At 49.7% G+C, this 19,722-nt stretch overlaps 1 protein-coding gene and 1 long non-coding RNA gene across 2 annotated transcripts; both read left to right on the top strand.

Annotated features, from left to right (window-relative positions):
* The first annotated feature begins 5,122 nt into the window (after positions 1 to 5,122).
* ADIRF (adipogenesis regulatory factor) lies at positions 5,123 to 10,058 on the top strand. The gene is made up of 3 exons (XM_080402853.1): positions 5,123 to 6,679; positions 8,261 to 8,323; positions 9,160 to 10,058. The coding sequence occupies exons 1-3, from the start codon at positions 6,619 to 6,621 to the stop codon at positions 9,264 to 9,266; spliced, it is 231 nt and encodes a 76-aa protein (XP_080258979.1). The 5' UTR covers positions 5,123 to 6,618; the 3' UTR covers positions 9,267 to 10,058.
* A 5,839-nt stretch (positions 10,059 to 15,897) lies between these two features.
* LOC308069842 lies at positions 15,898 to 19,608 on the top strand. Its single transcript, XR_013930529.1, has 3 exons — positions 15,898 to 16,251; positions 19,210 to 19,272; positions 19,427 to 19,608. It is a non-coding gene; the product is annotated as an uncharacterized lncRNA (long non-coding RNA).
* Positions 19,609 to 19,722: the final 114 nt, after the last annotated feature.

Here is a 19,722-nt window from a genome sequence, read left to right as displayed (position 1 = left end):
TAAGCAAGGAGTAAGCTGCTCCCCGAACACCCGTCTCAAGCAGGCTTCACCCTGGTCCAAAAGGACTGAGACCAGGCTAGAATGATAATTTTTGAGCTAAGAGCAGGCACACTGCTCTAGGGTACTGGGCTACGTAGCTGCTGAGGAGCGAGGCTTGCAGCGCTCAGTGTTGATGTGCTGTGCTATGGTAGCATCTTCCCTGTGGGAATGAAAGGATTTAACTGGTATTTACACACCTATATCTAGAACTGTGAGCCTAAAACCACTGCTCAGCTGGTCTGGATGTTTCCTACAGATCTGTCTCTGTGCTCGCCTGCCGCTCGTGTCACTGAGCGCTGTTTGTGCCTGGGCCGGACAGGGGTTCGGCACTTCCCTGCCATAGCCCCTGCCTAGGTCTAGTCTAGCCCCATGGAGGTCGGAGCTCAGAGAAGTGCACAAGGCGGTCACAAGCCTTGAAGACGGAGACCAGGACACAAGGTTTCCTCCCACATGAGCATCCTGCATCAGTGAGCCAGAACAGGGCAGCGCTGTGCCCGTGCAATGGCTCGGTGAACCTCGGTTTCCTCCCCATTCCTTCCCCAGCCTAGGAGCAGCAATGCCAGTCAGAGCGGCTGCTTCAGAGGTAAGAAAGGTCAACACTCGTTTCTCCTGAAGCAGAAGGGTCTGTCATAAAAGACCCAAAAGCTTATCTATTAATTATTCAATTCAACTTTGTTGTATGTCTGCTTAGTTCGCTGCATGGAACAGAAGGCTGTACTTTTAATGAGTGTTCAGACCCGCGTGAGAGGTGATGGAAGGAAACTGAAAAACAGAAGGATGGAGGAGATGCATCAGAAGACATCGCGCAGCAGAAGGTCCTTTCCCAAGGGAAGCACTGGGAATGCCCCTGCCCCGGGTAAGAGCTGATGGAGGTAAACAGTAGCAAAGTCATTTTTTGCTGACAAGTCATGTTCTGGGCAGTCAAGAGTTTCTTTTACACATCTCCTGTGAATTATTTAAGTGGCCCTTGTATGTGTGATACCACTCTCATATAAACTGTTAATTTAATCCCTCTGTGACGAGACAACGCTTGGTGCCAGGGGCAGCAGGGCCATTGTCTGTCCCCAGTGACATGACTCAGGCTGTCACCTCCGTGGTGATCCAGCTGCCAAGTGTTGCCTCAACTTTACCATACAAGTGACCAACGAAATGCTGAAAAACATTTTTTCCCCCCCTTGTAATAGCAAAACTTACTTGCCATGTAACATTACATTTAAGCTTTATTGAATGATATGTTGTGATACAGTTCATAGCCTTTGAGAGCTCCCCCCCAGCTGTGTTTTAAAGGGAATGCAGGGCCTGATTTTTCAAACATGCTTATCTGGGATGCAGTAGAGAAAGCAATGGCTTTCTCCAGAGTATCTCAATGTGCATTCCACTAATTTAAATGCAAATCAGGTAATAATACACTTCTTAAAATCCCACTTCATCTGAAAGTCTGGGGTTTGTGTCTGCATAACACACGTCCTAAAACCGAACTCAAAGAGCACCGGAATAAAAACTGCTTCTCTGGGCCCCAGGCGGGGTGGGCAGCACAGCTGTGTGCCACAAGGGTAAAGCCAGTGTGCCTGAAAAAATATACAGAGCTCTCCTGTGGATCTTACCCTCGGCTTACATCCCAGTTGCCATCCTCAGCTTTCCTAGCCACTCCTGGGATGGGACCGGTTGTTTCTTTCCCTAGCCCTGTACCAGATCTTACAGCGGTAGTCAAGCATTTCCCATCTTTTTGCCCCTTCTAATTTAAAGACCAAACAATTATTTGACTTTCCTAATACTGAAGCTGCAGGATATCATGAGACTCTGCAACAATTCTGGTATTTAAGCTTGGTTTTAGTTTTCAGTGCTCTGGAAGACAGTAGGAACTGGTCACTTCACCTAGACGTTGCCTCAAGGTTCAGAAACCAGAAGGTAAAGAAATCCATATATACGGACCTTATTTTGATCTCATGCCTTGAAGCAGAGGTGACCGGTGATTTCTGGAGAATGTTGCCACCTGTGGAAAAGAAGAATCAGGTAGTCCTACTTTTCTCCCAGAATTGTATTTCAATATTTGAACTGGAGGGCTATTTTAGCTTAATTGACGTGACATGGTAATTATTTCTTTTTATGAGCAAAAAATTCTGTTTCTTAAAACAATCATATTTCTTGATGTAAACATCACATCCCTCCCACGCTAGTATCAGGCTCTTTTAGCAGCGTAGTGGATGTTGAACACTGCACACTCCATTAGCTTCAGGAATGATGTTTGTAAAACTTTCCAGCCCTGCCTCACCATTGCATTTACCTTGCTGATGGGAACCATACCTACCTATAAAACCTAACCCTGGCAAAATTATAATTGAGTGAAACCCAAATAAATTTCAACACTTCCCATTTAATTAACCTTGTTTGCCCGTTTTCATGTGTAAAACATGAGCTCTAGCTGTGATCAGTTCCTTCTCACCTTCATCAGGTAGTAAGAACAGAAGGGTTCATCTTACTGATAGGTGAGAGGGTGCTCAAAGATGCCATAGACGAGGTGTGAAAGGAGAGGAACCAGAACAATTCCTCATTTCCCTGCAGTGCCTTAGATTTAACCCACAGCTATTTGGGCTGTGTGTGTGGAGTTGCCAACCAGCCCCAGAGCCGTGGGTTGTGGAGCCCTCCTAGCACTTAAGGAATCAGTTTGGGGGTTTTTTTTTCCCTCCCAAACACAAATAACTGCTCTTCACAGGCAACAGACTAAGAAGGTGCAGAACACGGAGAAAAAGCCCAAGGCATGGGAGAAGGGTGCTGGGTGAGACAAGTTACCTGTCGGAGGCGAGCAGTGCTGCTGGGGGTGGTGACACTTTGTCACATCTTGATTCTGGCCCAGCAGTGTCAGCAACATGCCCCGGTGTTACCAGGTGGAGTAACTTTGGGAATAGCTTGAAATTTCAGGGGCATCTCAGCGTGTGGCTCTGCCTGCGCATTATGGTACCTACCCCAGCTGGGGGTAAGCGGGATTTCTGTCTGCAGTCTCAGCAAATACCAAGACCTGAACGGTGCAAAGGTCCAAACTGACTTTCCACCTGTAAGCAATTTGGTTTGACCTTAGGACACACTGAATGATGCAATCAAAGGCCAGGAAACCCATTCAGAAAGAGGTAATGCATGCGAGGAACAGAAGTAGGGACTGTAGATGTAGGTAGAGGCTGGAGCTGTAGGCCAATGCTGTGTGGATGTCTGGAGACAAGGAGCACACAGGCTGTAGGGTTTTGGCATTTAGCTTTCAAAATACTTCGTAATATCCCACCCCACCTCTATCTTTTCTTGTCATGAGGCAACATGGTTGAGAACTGACAGTGGCGAAATGGGCAATCCCACAGCACTTGCTGGCCAGGTCCATCAAGTGGTGGTCAGGTCCTCTCTCTCAGTGGTGATAGACTATGGAAAAGCATACAAAAGAGTCGAAGCAAAGACTGGGATCCATGGGGAGGAGCAGTTCTTGAAAAAGCTCCTTTTTTTTTGCCCAGGTGTTCAGGATAGTGGAGAGACAGCACTTCAGAAGACGGCACATTTGAAAGCTGACTTTCTTGAAAACGTAGCCGCTCATTTCCCAGGGCAGCCCCAAGTCTGTTGAACTGCTGCTGAAGTCCCGGGAAAGGCTGATGCCCTGGTGGGACATCCAGCTCATCGCAAGCTCAAACACTTCCCATCACACTTGTAAGAGACCCACGGAAGCCCATCATGAATACCTGATGTCATGAGATACACACAGTGAAGTGTAAGTTAGATGACCTATAGCTTGGGTTATGACAGGAATTAATTTAAATCTATATGCTTACTTCGTTTAGTCCATTCATCTGTAATTAGAAATAAGTTACTATTTTACTTTTACTGTTCCTTAAACCCTCTGTCTTAGGAAAAGGCTTTCAAAAGTTTCTCTTGTGATATTATTCTCTTTAGAGGCCAAGAGAAGTTTGAATGCTTTTGAGAAATAGTTTTTGACTAAATCCAGGAATAGATCCCATCTGCATTAGTAGTTTCAAAATTCATAACAGAACAAAATGAAAACTCAGGGATAAATTGCTGTGGCTTTCTGAGCAGGTGACATTCAAATGTTCATTTTTACCCAGGTCAATCACCCTTTTTCTATCTGAGCACTCTAATCTACATCTAACGTCAGTTCAAAAAGCTTCCTGTTAGCTTTAAAAAAGTAATGTTAACTCACAAAGTGAATAAAGATGATGCAGTCTGTCTGTTCCCTTAATTTCCTGATGGGGTTTTGTAACTCTGCAAGCCACCTGATGCACAGACCCTTTCTCCAGTCATATGGGATAAATATGTACTATACCAACGGTCCCTTTTCCCTCCTCTCTGGGCTTCGTTATAATGATCATGCCATGTCAGTTTGCTGGGCAAGAGTAATTTGCTTTCTTTGAGGTTTTTTTTTTTTTCACTTGGAATCGAGGTAATGATATTAACGCTAAGGATAAGATTACATTAGATGAGGAGTCATGCTGCTATGCTGACAGTGGTGTAGGTTTTACTCATGAATTTGTGCTACTTAATGTTTGAGCGGGAGGTAAAGCAAGCAGCATGCACAGATCAGACACCCACATGGAGTCCAAAGTGCTGAACAAAGATTTCCACATGGAAGAGTAATAGTTGGAGCCGGAGAAATCTAGGTAGGTGTCAGAGCAGAACTAGAGAGCAACGTTTACCTGAACTGTGTAGGAGCCTCTAAAACATTGCTATAATGTGTTGCATGTTTACGCTTGGTACCAGTGTGCATCGGTTATAAACATTCTCCCAAATTCCTGTTCTCCCCTTCAGGCAGACAGTGCTGGCCAGCATCAGCAGGGCCCTGGAGCTGAAAATCCAGCAGCAGCAAGGAGCTGGGAGGGCAGCTGGAAGGTATTTGCTGCTGGGCACGTCCCCTCTCAAGCCATGACAGGCTGCCTGGTGGGTGCTGGAGAGCCTCTTCCATGCTTTCCCTAACTGCACACAGTTCATTGATGCAGCAGCCGTCTGGCGAAGGGGGCTGAGAGCAGCCGAAACCCACCCGTTTGTTGTGGCTCTGTTGTGGCTAGGTTCTCAGGTTCAGGCAAGAAAGGTAAGCAGATCTACGTTAGTGGTTTTGCCCAGAAAATGCCAGAGTGCCCCAATACTGCCTGTCTTTTACCTGAGTTTTTGCAAATTTGAGTAAGAAAATCATTCTGAAAAAGAACTCTGCAAGGAATGGGAAAAGATACCTGACGTGAATACGTAGTTAAAATGCTAATTGACCTGTTGATGGGGGAAAGAGGATTGCTGTTTGAAATAATAAATGAGCGGTGCAAAAGTTGAAAAGAGCTCTCTGCAGTGACAGGCTGAATGGGAGCGGATTGCATTTAAGCTTGTTTTCTGTCACTCTCCCTCACTTGGGTACTAATGAAGTATCAGACTTATGAGAACTGCCACTTCCCACCCTTCTTTATCTGTGGCGTCTTGTTCTCCTGCCTGTTACTTAACACAAAGCTTTCCTTAGAAAGACAAACATGGGTATGAGCGGGACCGTCTGACCGAGATGCTTTGCAGGCTGGAAAATAGTCCCGAGGAGCCCAAGCCCCACAAAACGGGCCAGCCCTTTGGCCCCAGCTCTCCCAGTGCTTTAAGTGTACAAAGTTCCTTTGTACCGGGGATTGGTGGCAGAAAACACCCCTTCCAGAGGCTGGTGGAAAGCTGTGAAATGCCAGAGGTTAAAGCCAGAAACTTTTATTAAAGTAGGTAAGGAGATCAGTTTAAACTTTATTTCTGTCCTAACAAAATCCATACTGCAAAGCTACGCTAGGAAAAGGTGGGTTTGCTAATTTGGCTTCTTTTTTTCCCTTCCCCCGATAACTGCTAGCGCTGGCACTGGTTACCTGCCTAACCCAGGCAAGGCCTGCATTGGTGATGGGCTTTTGCAATCTGACTTGAGCAGGCAGCTGGGAAGATGGCCAGGTTAGTGGTGTCTTATAAAAATACACGTAAATGACAGCTCTCACCATCTAACAAGGAAAGGGGATGGTGATTAAAACTGCTGAGAACAGAAAGAAGCCTGGGCTGGTTTCTGTTCTCAGGAGGTTCAGCTCAGGGGATGAAGGAAGGAGAAAGAAGCCAGCCCGGCGGGGATGAAAGTTGGCCATGCCCAGATACTGCTACTTCAGTAGTTTTCCAGGACTCTGTAAAGCTCAGCCCAGTGGTTTTGCTCTGTCTGTGATAGTGAAACTGGGTTTTTTTGGTTGTTTTTTGTTTTGTTTTGTTTAATGGTTGGTGGGGTTTTTTTTGTGGTTTTGATTTAGAAAAAAACAAACTTATAAACAAAGACAGTGCGATGAGGCAGAAATCTCTACCTGGGCACACCCTCTCATTGGGGAGGGTAAATAAACGGCTTTTCTGTGTGTATTTTCAGCTCTGGTTCCTCACATCCAATCTCCACCCATTGCACCCATCACCCCCCAGAGCATCAGCAGGTCTCCTGGCACACGTATAAAAGCAGGACAGGTCAGGACACCCCTCACATAGTGTGCTATACATTGCCAGGTGCTTAATTTTATTGAAGCAGAGGAGTGTTAACAGGTGTCAGAAGCCACGATGTCAGCCAAAAACTTCCAGGGGCTGAAGGAACAGGCTGAAGGTGCAGCGAAGGATGCTGGTGAGAAAGATGAAATGTATATTTGTGGGGGGCTTAGCGCTGCTTTCGCTTAGAGAAACATTGGTGCTAGCAGGACACAGCGGCCCCTTTTTCCTTCAGTTCCCAGGGGCCAGGTTTTGGCCATGGCCCGGAGGAGGCACCGGGCTGGCCACGGGGGCAGCCATGTCCCCCCAGCTCCCTCTGCAGCCCCTGAGCATCGTCCAGCCTTTATCGCTCCCCAAACAGTTCTTTAAACTTAGTGCTTTTAGAGCAATGGAGCCTTTTTTTTTTTGCTAGTAATAACCTTCTGTATTTAGCATTTACATTCCTCAGGGTGGTCTGTTCTCATGCTCTGCAGTGGTTTTTAAACTGTTCTCTTTTTAAGAAGTTGGCCTTAACCTTTGATTAGTATTTGCTGCTTTGATGAGTATTTGAGGCTGTCAGTGCCTCCCGGTATTGGTTGCAATGGACTGTTTGTAATAAGTAGTACGAGTATGTTCCATTGTTTTCTTCTCCGGCAGTGATCACCAGACTTCGTAGGGTTTAAAAAAACCTGTGCACGCATTTCTGTCACAGCTCTGCCTATGTTGTAGGGCCAAGGACTCTATTATTATTAGCTCTGTGCATTGGAAACCAACTTTAAAAGGCAAAGCATAGTAGCTTTTCCTTTAAATTAAAAATTGCAATATATTTATAGCTTATTCAAGCATTTTATGATATATTCCTTACAGCGTGTGTGTGCAGCTCATTCCTAGCAGGGTGTGATTTGTATCACAGTCCTGGATTCTGATCCTGCGCACACTTTGTTGTATAGCTGAAATATGTGAGTAACCTCACTTATTTCTTCAGAGTTACAGTAAGTTTCCGCACACCTGGGAGCAAATGTGTAGCAGGCCCAGGGAGATGACTGTACACCTTGCTGAGAAATAAAACGGTCCTTGCTGCTTCCTGAATATGCTCATGTCGTTGAGGGGTCACTTCTAGCAAAAGTGATAGGATGGGTTTCAAAATTGTCAGACATCTTAGAGTTACATGGCATCTCACTTTTTTAACGCTTTATATTCCGGAGTTGATCTGTTGTTTCTTCGATTTGTATCTTGTTTGTAAAATCTCCCTTTTCCTGTCCTGCTCTGTTTAATGCATTTGCTTCCACCCTGGAAAAGGCCTTACTCCCAAACAGCCTGCGAGGAAAATGCATGCTAGATGGCCAAGCTTCTCCAAGCAGAATAAGTAGAAAAGTCAATACAAGCAAGTGTAGTGTAAAATGAGCAACTTGCAGCCAAATGTCATCATTCCAACTCACTGCTAATCTTTGCTCCTTTATCTCCTTTCTATTTTATCTTCTTATCTATCATTGCTTTGCTCAGCTGACCGTGGGTGCTAGGTGGATGCTAATCTCATAGCAAGCTGCTCTGGCAACACACCACTCCCAGGGTGCCCACAAGCGAAGGACACAGCCTCAGCCTGCTCCATACCAGCCTGAGCTCTTGCCAGGGCCATAACCTTCTGTGGGCATGCAACTGACATAGGGAATTCCTGTAAGCATGAATGCGAACAGCTGGAATTTTATTTTTTATTATTATTATTTGTCCTTACTTACAGCAAACGCGTTGGGACAGGCTACCCAGGACACAGTCAACCAGATTACAGATGCAAGCCAGAAAGGTAGGAGCAATGCCATTCAAATCAAGGAGCGATGGAGCAGCTCAACACGAGCCAGCAGCAGGCAGTGCTCATTCCCCGCTGTCCCATGGGTGCTCTCACCCTGAAAGTCCTGGTTTTCAGTGACAATTTTTGGCTTTTTATGAATCTTGTGGGAAAGACTTTCAGGATCTGTTGCTTCGTAGCTCCATAAGTTTACTGGCAGACAGTAGCTGACACTCCCCTGGCCACCGAGTCTCATGCACGGCACTCCAGATTTTGGCTTCCCCTTTTGAAAATTTCTGGGAACAGGGTGGACAAAACTTTTTCTTTCTTGAGAATGAAGTAACTCCATGACACATCTGGCTGCCTGCAGCCCGGCAGGCAGGAGTGCATCTAGGACCAGCCCCACGCCGGCTTCCAGCGCCTGCTCACGCAGCAGCTGGGGTCGAACATCCCACAGCTCCAAAGGTGCCGTCAGGAGAAGTCTTGGCAACTCACTTCTCTGGATTGGGAACAAGTTAAACAAAATACTAGGATCAGTTCTTGATTTTAATAATTTTCTGAGGGTGAGAGGAGAGTTAGTGACTTCAGGACCTAAAATCTTAAAGCCAAAATGCACCGACAGCGTCTCCTTAGAGCAGATGCCCTCTGCGGTGCCGTGGATGTGCAGAGAAGGGCGGGCTTGGGCACTTGCTGACGTTGGATGGGGAGGCAGCAAAACTGCTGAAATATTTTTTTAAAGATGTATCTGTATTTTTATAGTCTAATCATTTTCACACCTCCCCCTTTCATTGTAAATATTAAACCATGTGCTGCATTTTCCCAGCTTTCTGCTTATCTTTTTTCCTCTCTTGCAGCTATCGACAAGGCTTCCAAGATGGCACAAGACGGGGTAGAAAAAGCAACCGGCCAAGCCGCAGAAGCAATGTCTGGCCTTGGGAAAAAGTGTGGATTTAAGAAATGATGCTAATTTAAGCAAACAGTATTATGTATAAAAATCTCTCTTTGGTCTGCAATTCTCTACTCCTTTGTGTAGAAAAATGAAAGCTGTTTGATATCTGGGTAATTTCTCTCTCTTCAAATACAAGTTTTTAAGGCAGAGGGCCCCCCTCATCCTTTATGTGGGAAAAATACGTCTGTTAGCACATCTGCTCACAACCTTCAACGTGGTTCACAAGGCTTCAGCAGTGCTGTTGCCCTGCGCTTAAAACAGTGCAATTATAGCCACGTTTGCTGAGTGTATTTATGGAAGCAATGAAACTGTTCATACTCCAGGACACCAGAATAGTCATATGATGAAACCGAGTTTCCTTCCAGTAATCAAAAATTAAGCTGGGGCTATATTTCTTGTCAGTTGTCCAATTTTCCCCATCTGCTGTATTTTCGGGTAAAGATAAATAAAAGGTATCATAAGATTTCCACCACCCAAAAGTACCTCGCCTTGTTACGTACTCTTTTTTATTTTATGGGGACCTGCGGTGAAGGGTTGCTCAATGTCTTGCAAATCTCTTTTGCTCTTTGATTCAAAGCCCGGTGAGGTCAGTGACCATCCTGTAAGGGAGGCGAGTACTGAATCAGTTTGCAGTTTGGCAGCCGGCTCTGGAAACGACTGGTCCCGCACTGCAGAGGAGCCCTGAGATCTCTGCAAGTGGATGCAGGTTCTGCCATCCGCCTCCTCGTTCCTTTCTCTTACGTGTCTATCGTCCATCTAAATTTCGTGTTACTGTCATCCACGACACATCTTCTGTTAAGTCTCCTGGGGACAAAAACCAGGCACTTGCTTTACGCCAGTGCACACGGGCAGCACTGCAGCTCGGCGCAGCTGGTGGCACCGCCGCGAGACAGGGCACCACATGTGCTGGGCGCAGCTGGCAGCGGGCACTGCGCCGCGGCCGCCGGCTCACCGAGGCAGCGGGAGAGAGGCCAGCGGGCAGCCTGGCCTACCAGGTGGAAATATTTGTTTTAGCTTGCTGGGCGATCAGAGGCCACTGCAGCCAGACAGGGTGCCCGCTCGGTGCTGCCGCTGGCAGCAGAAGGTGCTGATACCCACTTACAGTAAGTGCTCTTACCTTGCCCTCTGCATGTCTCTCATCGCTAGGCGACATCGCCTTTCTTTTCAGTTTTGTTTTGGGTTGGTTGTACTTTTTTTTCTCTTGGTTTGAAGCCTTATCGGCCTGGTTAAAAATCTAATCTGGGCCTTACAAAAGAAAACCAAAGCATAACTGAAAGCATCTGGCTGTAATGAAATAGGGCGATCCACGCCGGTGTGAGAAACCGGTGCCTCCACTGCTGACCAAGAGCTGTGGCTGACCGTGGTTTTTGGAAGCTGATCTTGGCAAATGCAGCCCTAGGGGAGACTGACATGCGGCTGAACCCGAGGAGCACCCTGCCTGCATCTGCACCAGGACTGTGTGGACGGACGGGAAAGCCTTTAGAGGGCCCTGTAAGTAATAGACCATCTGTGAGTAAACATAGTCCAGGGCTTTGCACGGAGCGTCCCTATGCAATGTCCACTGTCATTTAAAGCTTTAAAAGCCTAAATATTTGCCCAAGTACAAGCTTACAGAAAAGCATTAGACTATTGCACTCTCAGTTACTGGGCAACCCTCAATAGTACTTAATTATTTAGTACTTTCCATGGTTACCTCCCTGACGGTGAAATCTTCGGAGAGTGAGTCTTTAGGCTCGGTGTTTCATAGCTAGTGCTGCGTTTGTGGGTGCTGGTGGCCCATACACTGCTCTCCACCACAATGTTTTATTCATGCAAACCACTCGTTATTTCATCCTACACCGAACAAATTGAACAGTTGTGGGTCTTTTCCCCAGTGAAACCTGTTGCCCCCTTACGTGACTGGTGCTGTTCCTGCTGCTTTGTGCACGGGGACGCAGCCCTGACTCCTGCTGCGCAGTTTTTGTTTCCTTATTGCAATCACAAGCCAGGGCTTCAGTGTAACTACTCCAGTTATCGCTGCCCGCTGCTCTGGCCCAGTATGGGCTGCAGCACTGGTGGGGTAGGGGCTGGGCTGCCTGGCGGCAGGGACTGCGCGGGGTCGTCCCCCGAGCCGAGCGGGGAGAAGCGCCTTTCTCCATCCAGCTCCAGAGGCAGCTCCCAGCTCCTGGTCCCTGGCACGGGGATGCCCTGGCTGCTTCGGCACCGGTCCCAGGAGCCTGATGGCAGTATCTCACATCCTGCTTGTCCTGAGGGTGGATGCTGTGCCACAGGCACTCATGAGCCTGAGTCACTTGCTGGCAAGTGTTTCTAGATCTGAACTTCAGTGCTTTGCTCCACAAATAAGGTCACTGCTTTGGTAACAGTGCTCTTTGGCCTTGCGGTGTTTGGGGCTCTCTGTCCCTTGTGCACCACACAGGGAGCCGTGTCCCAACCCGGGAGCTGTGTCCCAACCCAGGACCGTGCCTTGCCATCCATCCCGAAGGCTCCAGATGTTGTGTAAAAGCAAAGCAGACATCCCTCAGGCTCCATCAGCCCACGCCATGTGAAGTTATCCAACACTTGAGTTCTCAAATTTCCTAAAATTTGCTCCTGGGTGTGCCCCCAGCTGCCTAAGTCACGAAATGCCGGGCAAAGGGGATTCATGTGCCAACCTGGCCAGGCTGCCCAGCACCAGCACCACCTGCCCCATGCCCCACTCCAACGCCCCAGAGACCTGCCCGGGGTGGCTGGGGGGACAAGCAGCTGCCCCATGTCCCCTTTGCAGCTCAGCAGGGCAGGGGCACAGGGGCACAGATTTTACCAGACTGTTTGAAATCTACCTTCATCTCCTTTCTTTGCCCAAGAAAACATGAATCCTCATCTCAGGTGAATGCTTTGATTAATGGTTATCGAGAACCTGAGCTTTCTGAAACCTGCCTTTGTGGCTGTAGTTTCCCATCGTGGCAAAATGCAAAGGTGATTTTTTTGCAAATCCCCACCGCCTTCCCCCAACCCTGATGTCATTTACTAACAGTTCTAAGCTTTTATTTCTCCTTTCTTTACAGCTCCCAGACCTAGACCAGGCACCTGCCCAAGCTTTTTGAGCATTTCTAGCCCTCAGGGTTCATTTTGAAAGCGGGGAGAGCAGAGCCTACGCAAAGGCTGGACAGCAGGGTCCGTACCTGTTGAGCACAGCATGCTGACCGGCTGCTTGTGCAGGGAGACGTGCTGCGGTGAGTGTTAACCAAGCCCTTAGTAAAGCGAGCCCTTCTTACTGCTCTCGTGCTGGTCTGGGCATGAGCAGCCCCCCAGGCCTGCCAGCAGCAGCTCGCCCTGCCTCAGTTTCCCCCGGGTGTCGCTCTCACACGCGTTGCTCCAGCTGCCGTTCCATTCCCCACGTCTAACTTAGGCAGCATGTGTGAAACACGGTCTCCTTTGTCCCTTAGGACTAACCCTCCGTCTTTTTCCTTCTTTTCCCAAATCACCCTTTTGCAGTTATTCAGGTCCTCGCTCCCTGCCGTGGCACAGCCCCTGTCCCTGACCCCACGCCCCCCCAGGGACAGTCCCTGCAGGGCTGGGGGGCTGCTGCAGTGGCACAGCCGCAGCTGGGGGACCTGAGGCTGAGCAGCAGGACATGGATGGGACATGGACAGGACACAGGAGGGACGTGGGGGGCTGCTGTGGGGGGCTGGTGGGTGCCAAGAGGGAGGCACAGACGAGGTGGCGCTGTGGCTTGTGGAGAGTGAGCGCAGGAACAGCTCGCGGCTTTGTGAGGGTACCGTGCAGAAATGGGATGGGGCAGCACCTCTGTGGAAAGGAACTCGCCTTCCTTAAAGTAAGGTCAAGGAACCTGGAGGTGCACAGGCTGTGGCTGGGCTGGGTGCTGGTCTCCGTATGCCACCGCTAATGTACAGGGGTGAAGCTGCTGCGAGGGCTGCGGGCTTTGCCCCTGTTGCTGCGCTCTGCTGTGACCTGAAAACCCGTCGGGTGACCCTGCCAGCCCCAATCCTTCCCAAAGAGCAGCAGCAGCAGCGGGCCGCAGCAGGACGGGTGCCCTGGGCAGCCCCAGCACGTCGGGCCAGGCTCCGCACCCTTTCCCCAGCCAGCCGTGACTGCTGGCTCGGTGCCGCCGGAGGGTACGTCCCGGCTGCTCCCCAGAGCCCCCGGTTATGGGCCGATCCGTCGCCCGTGACGGTGTCCGGCTGCCCCTCGGGGCTGCCCATCACCGCCTGCTCCCAGCGCCCGTGGCAGCGGCGGGTCCGGCCCACGGGCGGAGGGACCCTCCTTTCCCGTCTCCAGTTCGTCCCCTCCCAAGCGCACAGGGTGTCCCCTCACGTGGAACTTGGCAGGTTCTGCGAATTCGGGCTCTGCTGCGGGCGGGGCTGGGGCAGGGCCCCCTCCCCAAACCCTGCCCCCGCCGGGGCTGCGGGAGCCCCCGGCTGCAGCCGTGGCGGGTGGGGGTGGGGAGGGCCAAGGCGTGCGGCACTGCGGGCGGTGGGACGCGGCCCAGTGGCAGAGGCTGAGCGGGCTGTGGGGGAGCTGCTGGTGGGTGCTGTTGGGCCCCACCGGGCTGGGGGTGTCCCACAGCTGCGCTGGTGACAAAAGGGCGCCGGGGTCTGGCCCTGCTGGCAAGCGCTGTGTGTTTGCTGGGGCTGGCTGGTGGCCGAGCTTAGGAAGCATCTGTGCTTGTGCCTTGGCTGCCTTAGCCCGTGTTTTTGCCAAGCTGTCCTGGCACCGCCGCGAGCAGCACGACCGGGTTTCAGCCGGGTGGCACGGGGAGGGGGCGAGGTGGCGGGGGACGTGGGCGCACGGAGCCCAGCCCCGCTCTCATTAGCCCCATGTGCTGCGAAGGGAAGGTCACCGGGTTGTGTCCTGTGCCAGGGTGGCTGAGGGCACCGAGGAGCGAGGTCGTGGCCGTGGCACGGAGGGACGGGCAGGCACCGCACACCGCACCCGCCCCGGATCGTGTTAGGGAACGCTGCTGCGGGGATGGGTGGCAGGAGCTGTGGCACTGGGTGCAACCTGACATCTAAATGCACTTGTGATGGAAATCGTGGTGCCTGCAGAGAACTGCGCCTCTCCGCTGGCCTGCTATGCTTTGCTCTATATGAGTAACAGAAAAGTCCTTTTTATAGCTGTGAACTGGGGTGTGCTTTAATGTCTTTACTCCTGTGAGGCAATCACCTTCACCTGTGTGCAGGGAGTGTTGCAACAGCACGTACTCGCTCCAGTGCTACAATTCAATATGTACCTGCAGCGCGTCGGTGTGTAATATAATTAGGATTATTTCGGTAATTTTATTTCTACACTCAAGTTCATGGGGAAGTCAAAGCATCAGGGCTGGTGCCGTACCCGTCTGCTCTCATGGAAGTTGCTCACGAGCTGGTGATGGAAAAACCCACAGGGTTGTATTTGCAGTACTGGAGCGTGGGGGAGAAGGAACCATCCTGCACTTTGCAGTTGGGATAGGATGAAGATACACAAATAGACGAGCCTGTTGCTGACTCCGAGTCTCACCCCTGTCAGTAACTGGAGCAGCAGCCGAGCGGGACGAGGAAATTGAAGTTTCCTGCCAGCGAGGCCAGCGGAGGGGCCGGGAACAATGGGAATGCTGCCTCTTGGCTGCTGCGCCACGAGCATCCGCGGGTCAAATGCTACCCTCAGTTTATGGAAATACTTCAGGGTCTTTTTTCTGCATCGTAGGCCAATTCTGAACTTTGTCAGTGCCCCTTGACTTGACGTCAAGGAAGACATTAATTTTAAACCAAAATTGTTACTTTCCCTGCATTTTGGGAGCATATTCTGGTAGAACTTGCTTTCATATATGGTGAGTAATCCCTTCCCTGATGTCAGAAGATAACATGATGCAGAGAAGCCCCTCCCCACCATCAGGAAACCCTCCACCTCACATTTAATCGACATAAAGTAGGACTTTGTGGTCAGTAAGGAACTGCAACGGCTGGAAGAAAACAGAACCTTTGCCATAATGCTGGAAAGGACATCACAGGGGGACTGTTGTTTGTGAGATGGCATGCCCGGGCTCGAGAGAGGCATTCCTACAGCCTGGTGTGGTGGTAACCACGGGCAGAAGATCAGTTTGATGAATAAGCCCAGTGTTCTGGGGTCGGTTACACTTTTGCAGCCCTTTTCAGCAACACTTACTTGATCAACAGAGTGGAAGCTCCCATCCCCTGTGTGGAAGGGCACAGAAGTAATTGTGCTAGAAAGCAGGTGGGGACAGGGAGGGAAGGACACAAGCCTTCTCCCTTTGCACTCCAGAGCCAGGCATTGGAAACAAGGGGTTAAAATATTATGACACACCACGAAATTATTAGCTTCGTCTAACACAACAAAGATTTCATCAGATGCTTGAAAAAGCAGGGTTAGCTCCTCCCATTTCTTTTTATAACCATGGATTTTAAGTCCTACTGGGGAGAAAAAAAAAATGCGGGCAAGAATCATCTGAAACTGGATACTTTTCTATGTAAGGTTCTGAAATGCCGAAGTTGATTTAAGCAATTCCTCATCGGTATGCCTTGGATGCAATGTTTTCCTGCCCAGCTGACGACGGGCTGCGCCTGCCCTGCGGCACCGGCTCGGGAGCCTTTGGTCGGGACAGCTGTGGCATGCGCCCTGTTTACCAGCTCCATATGGAAAAACAAAGCTTTCATTCCTGGGCTATGGAAAACTTCTGCCAATTAATCCACACCCCCTCTCTGGGGAGGAAAACATAATAAATGCTAATGTTCTCTTCAACCTTTTATGCCTTGTATATTAATCACCCAACAAGGGCTCATGGCTTTTCCCTGTTCCAGTTTGCATTTGCCCTGTAACTGCTGGGAGGAGTCCTGCTTTGTCTATAAAAAGCCACACTTTGCCAAATGCTGGAACAGAACCGAACTTAGGGAGTCGCTCACCCACCCTCTGCGGGGAGAGGACGGAGCAGCCATGTTCGGGATGGGGAAGAAGCTCGCTGAAGAAGCCGCGCAACAAGCCGAAAGCGCTGTGCAGGTGGCAGGTAAATACAGCTCCCTGCTTTCCCCCTCCTGGGCCTTGGGTGCTGCACCTGCCCTGCTCCCAGCCCTGCCAGCACAGCTGTCTCTTAGGCAGGAGCTGTAGGGATGCTGTCCTAAAGGGTGTGGCCACGACATCCCGTAATCCCCAAACTTCTAACGCTATCGGAAACGAAGGACCGATGTTAACTGCTGGTTTCCCACAACCTCTCCCACGCTGGCTTTCACCGTGTGGGTGTCTTGATGATGCACTGAAGGCGGCAGAGAGCCGAGAGGGGAAGACGATGCTGCTTATTTAGGGCTTTGCCTCCTAACGTGAACAGCCATTTTTGGCTGTTCTACAGCTGTACTGGGGCTGTACTACAATCCCAGTTTTACAGTGGCACAAAGGAGGACTTCCCTGAAGCCCTGAGGTCTTTTATCTGCTCAGCACCGTGCAGTTGTCAGCCCCGCTCTGCTGCCCGCGCTCCAGCCCTGCCGGCATCGCAGGCACTTGCCCCACCGAAAGCACAGGTGCAGTTGCAAGAGCTCAGGGCACCTGAGCCAGGTTTACTCCTGCGGCGAGGCTTGCTGAAATGGCCCTGAAATTGAAGAACACACTGCTTCGATGAGCTGTTGTTAAGTGAAGCTTTAGCACTGGTGCGATTCCAGGAATGTTTGTGCTTAGCGTAGTAAGTAAGCAGTGGAGACCGTGTCTTATTTCTCTAGGTGACATCCAGGTAAACTCTCAAAACCAGACATTTCGTTCTGTGACTTCAAATACAGTAGAAATATTACTTGCAGCTTTTGTGCCCCATAAAGCAAGTGGAAAGCCTGTTACTTATTTACTGTCTGTCCTTGGTTGAGTTTGCTAGGAAGATGAAAGATACGTAACCCCACATCCACCACCCCCTTTTCCAAAGAATTTGGGTTTATGGTGAAATCAACAAGATTTCTGCTGAAGCATGAATAGAAACCCACCAGGATGCAGGCAGTTGGAGGGTAACGGTAAAGTTTTGTTTTCAAATGCAGTGCTTTTGCTGTGCAGCAGCCCTAGAACTGCACATTTTGTGGAGATTTTTTGATGCTCCTAACTTTTTTGACATTAGGGAAATATCTACTGTTTCCTATGCTGGAAGAGCGATACGGATTTTTTAGAAGTAGCATTTGCCATCATGAAGGAGCTGAGCAGCCATCTCAGTGTTCAGCTGCCTGAACATTTAGGAGTCAGCAAACTCAAAGAGCAAAGCTTTTAAATAGCAGCATCAGTCCTTCCCCTTCTGCCCCGAGCACCTGAAGCTGAACCAGTTCTTCAGACACGAGCAGCCTGAAGCCCTGTGCCTGAACCCTGTGCCCATCTTCCCAGCAAGTCCTGCGCTGCAGCACGGCTCTTCCAGCTGGAGCTGCATCCTGGAACAACAGGAGGTCCCAGGGACTGGCCTGGCTTTGGCCACTTCTGTGCCATCAGCACGTACCTTGGTAACATGCAGCAGGTACGCAGCACCTGACTGTGAACTCATGTGGCGTCACTGTCACCAACTCCTGGAAGTATTGTAGAGGTACCCTCTATACTACTATATATATATACATATATACACACACACTATATATATATGTATATATAAAATACTCTATAATCCCCATTTAAATGAAAATAAAAGGGGCTTTTATGAGTTTTTTTAACAAAAACAAGACTGTCCAACGGGTGGTCCTGCAACTACTGCTTACCTTGTCTCTGCACTACTTCTGCCATGCGTGCGTGCATGCGCCCCAGAGGCACAGCCCCGTGAGCCATTGCCAAGAGCAGCACAACCGGGCTTTGCAAGTATCTAAAATTAGCACCTACCCCATGGTTCCTAAAAGGAGCCATGGACTCAGCTGTGACCCAAGATTGCTATGGGAAGCATTTTCCTCAGCAGCGCCTTCTGGGCAGTGACCGTCTGTGACGTTAGGAGCCCGCAGCAGGAAATGAGGCAGGGTGGTAATCCGCGTGTCCTTCAAGCAGTAAAGTGCCCTGCAAACCCCAGGAGAAGCAGGCCACTGGTCTTTACAAGACGCTTAATGACACAACTGCTGTTGAAGAGCCATTCAGTTCAAGCCTGGAGACCTTTGAAGCTTCAGACCCTCCCAGGCCACTGAGATGCCTGTCCTCACCTCCGCACTCGCCGTCACGCAGCGCCCCAGGCATCGGGCTCGCTCCGTCAGCCCCCGCTCCAGCGGCACCCGGCGCACAACACATCCCTGCGTTTGGAGAGGTAGCGGCTGGAGCCAGGGGGAGCAAAAGAAATCCAGGGTCAGCTGACGGCCACTTGCCCCAAACTTTTTTTGCCTTTGCTGAGCAAGACTTCCCCCATCATAGCTATTGGAGGCCGAGCATCCAAATATCATTATTTTCTAGGCTGCAGTTGCTCTGCTTTAAGACACCACCTTCTCTTGCTCTTCATGTCTCAGTAAGCCTCCTCTATTGAACATTTCCATGCCTTTACAACTAATCTGGTCTCTTAATAGAGTAACGTTTTTTCTAGCCACAAGAAAAAGCATTAGACCAATCACTGAATTTTGATGTGCTGCCCTTCCAGCACGCTGCTCCAGACAGCGAGCACCAAGCTTTTTGCAGTTGGTGAGAGAATCTACCAACCAACCCACCTGAGCCCGCTCTCGGCAGATCTTACCCAGGCTCAGAAAAAGGAAGGTTTCATTGCACCTGACTGTCTGCGAGGGTTTGTTTCCTGACACTGTAGGTGACACGTCGTAATGTCCATAATCTTCATCTGTACCAAGACACAAGGGTAATGTGGGGGACTACAGCTGGAGTCCTAATAGCAGCTCTCTCACAAGATCAGGGTGCCCATCCTTAAGGAATAATTTTTCATCTTCATCTTCTAGTCCTGAAACATTTAGGGAACCCTTCTAAAATGTGATCACTGAATTCAGGGGAAGGGTAAGAACTGCCTGATTGACCCTTCTTTTTCTCCTCATTCCAGTAAACGCGGTGGGCCAGACTGTGCAGCAAGCAGTGGAGCAGGCTAAGGATGCTGGTCAGAAAGGTACCGTGATGTTTCTGTTCACTTCAATAGTGTCACGTCAGCAAAGTCCCAGATATGTCCCCCACCCCCTCCCTGCTCCTTGTCCCACACCTGGTGGGAAAGGGGAAGGTCTTGCAGCGATGCTACAGTTACCTTTGTTTTTCTGTTTTAAAAGCTCTTGACGAGGTCCACAAAGTCGCTGAAACCAGTGAAAAAGCTGTAAAAAATGTAGCGAATCAAGCAACTTCATGGACCAAAAGCTTTGGACAATGAAGACAAAAATGTACCACCACTGAAATTTTTGTAAACAACTTTCTCCTATGTGTACTCTTAAATAAAGAAAACACTTATACTCTACCCGGCTTGCATGTATTCCTTAGGAATCTTTTGCTTACACGTATGAAAAAAGCATTTACAATCATGGGTTGAGAAAGCCTAGGTTACTTCATGGAGCTGACAGCTAAAGCCGTG

This window comes from Falco punctatus (assembly GCF_963210335.1).
Source record: "Falco punctatus genome assembly, chromosome: 9".
In the NCBI taxonomy this organism is placed as follows: Eukaryota; Metazoa; Chordata; class Aves; order Falconiformes; family Falconidae; genus Falco; species Falco punctatus.
Note: the sequence above shows the minus strand (reverse complement) of the source record. Positions and strands in the feature narration are given on the sequence as shown.

What these genes read in the sequence shown, in the direction of transcription:
- ADIRF (XM_080402853.1), top strand. Translation starts at nt 6,619, where the DNA reads ATGTCAGCCAAAAACTTCCAGGGGCTGAAGGAACAGGCTGAAGGTGCA. An exon ending in AGGTGCAGCGAAGGATGCTG is followed by an intron (nt 6,680 to 8,260) that starts GTGAGAAAGATG and finishes CCTTACTTACAG; the next exon opens with CAAACGCGTTGGGACAGGCT. An exon ending in TACAGATGCAAGCCAGAAAG is followed by an intron (nt 8,324 to 9,159) that starts GTAGGAGCAATG and finishes CCTCTCTTGCAG; the next exon opens with CTATCGACAAGGCTTCCAAG.